General features: G+C 41.2%; 1 protein-coding gene across 1 annotated transcript; it reads right to left on the bottom strand.

Moving 5' to 3' along the window:
* Positions 1–314: 314 nt before the first annotated feature.
* Positions 315–803, bottom strand: LOC136499472 (uncharacterized). Its single transcript, XM_066495112.1, has one exon. The coding sequence runs from the start codon at positions 801–803 to the stop codon at positions 315–317; it is 489 nt and encodes a 162-aa protein (XP_066351209.1).
* Between the last annotated feature and the right edge of the window lie 1,191 nt (positions 804–1,994).

Raw genomic sequence — 1,994 nt, 5'->3', positions numbered from 1 at the left:
TCATATGGAATCCCTATAATAAATTTGCAACATGAATAGTTGCACCTGAATCAATCCACCAAGTAAATTTTGCATAACTTAAATACAAGAACTCATCTATAAATTTAACAATGTCCTCACCTTTTCTCATCAGGTGCTTCAGGAACTCTGGACAATCCTTCTAGTAGTGTTCCTTCTTCTTGCACCATTTGTAGGTATCCTTGTCTACTTGAACATTGTTAAATTTCTAATGGTGATTAGTCTGTGGGGCCTTTCCTTGTGACTTAGAAGGGGAGCTACTTTCCCACTAAGGTTTCCCTTGTGGTTTAGCATTCTTAAAGTTTTTTTCTTTTATTTTCCTTCACATGGTTGACGGTGTCACCATGTGAGCTCTTAAGCCACTCCTCTTCTTGCACACACATGGCAATAAGCTTCTCAATGTCCCACTTATCTGGCTGTAAGTTGTAATTAACAACAAAGGTCTCATACTCTTTGGGTAAAGATGCAAAAATCAAATGAATTAGAAACTCATCCTTTAGCCCCATGTCCATTGGTTTGAGCTTGGATGTCATGTTGCTCATCTTCAATATGTGCTCTCTAATCCCTCCACTCATGTATTTTTCATTGACTAACTTCTTAATAAGAGTGCTCACATAAGCCTTTGAAGAGCCAGCAAACTTACTCTCCACCTTCTTGAGATACTCAGTGGTAATGGTACATTCTAGGATTGATCCTCTTATTGGATTCCCAATGGAGCCCTTAATCACCATCAAACACTTGCGGTTTGAACTATCCCACTTCGCACGATCAAGGTTGTACTTCATTCTTACTGTTGCATGGTCACGCTCTCGAGTAGTGAAAGCTGCATCAGTCTCATTTTCTGCCCTCACTGGGTCCTCAAGCTGAGTGGGATAGGAAGAGGTTAGCGCTAGATCATTGTCAGACAGCGCAAGTGCTATGTCAAGCTTCTCTTGTCATATGTTATAGTTGCTTTCACTGAGAGGCGGAATGGATGAGATAAACATCATTGGGTTGTATCTTGAAAACAATATCAGAGAAAGTGAGAAACATCTGACATAATAATTGTATGCCCTAATTTAACGTTGGTTAAAATTAAAACATACAATGTGCTTCTACATTAACTCTACGTCACAGTTGGGCAGAAATAGAACTAATGCATAAACTCATAAACAAACTTATAGTATTGTTATCATCCACGTTGGTCAGAAAAATAATAATACCATAATTTAACTTAAACAAATATGACTACTCCTCTAATTAAAAAATTTCTCATTGCTTCCAATTTAATTAGAGGATTAAATTAATCATGGCAGCAGAAACATCAAAAACTTCTTGAAAAATAATAATTCTTAATTAGAAGCATTTCTATGTGCTTTTCTACTCTCTAGACAATTTATCGCGTTGGTTCAAATTGAATGGAGATGAAAACTAAGCCCAAATTCATAAAATGGCTTCTGAAAAGGATAAAACAAAATTCAAATCATATTGTACATTCAGCTCGAAGGCCTCCCCGCGCACTGCACTCACATCCTAGGCCGCAACCTGAGCCTAGGCCGGGAAAGTCACTTCCCGCCTGGGCCGAAACCGGCCCGAGCTCGGCCATCCATCGATGGTGATCCGATGGCCGTCCACATGGATCAGAGGAACAAAAACACACCCCTGGCTCGGCCTCCCTTAACCCTAGGTCATTTCTCTCCCTCTCCTCTTTAGAGCGATACGGAGGGCGGCGGCCGCCCGTGGCGGACGGAGAGGATGACGGCACCGCCGCGTGCCCCTTCTACGGTGCGCGCGCCACCGTCGAACGTGTAAGGAAAATGGACCCTAGGTCCATTTACTTTAGATTTTTAGTGTTTGATGACCAACACAACCAAATTGAACTAATGAATTTGCAAGTGATTGTTTTGTAGTTCAATAGGGTGTAAAACATGACTTGGACGAAGGCGACATGCTGATCCAACGATCAACACCATAAGCAAGACCCTAGATGCACAAGA

Source organism: Miscanthus floridulus, chromosome 13 (assembly GCF_019320115.1).
Source record: "Miscanthus floridulus cultivar M001 chromosome 13, ASM1932011v1, whole genome shotgun sequence".
Taxonomy (NCBI): Eukaryota; Viridiplantae; Streptophyta; class Magnoliopsida; order Poales; family Poaceae; genus Miscanthus; species Miscanthus floridulus.
Note: the sequence above shows the minus strand (reverse complement) of the source record. Positions and strands in the feature narration are given on the sequence as shown.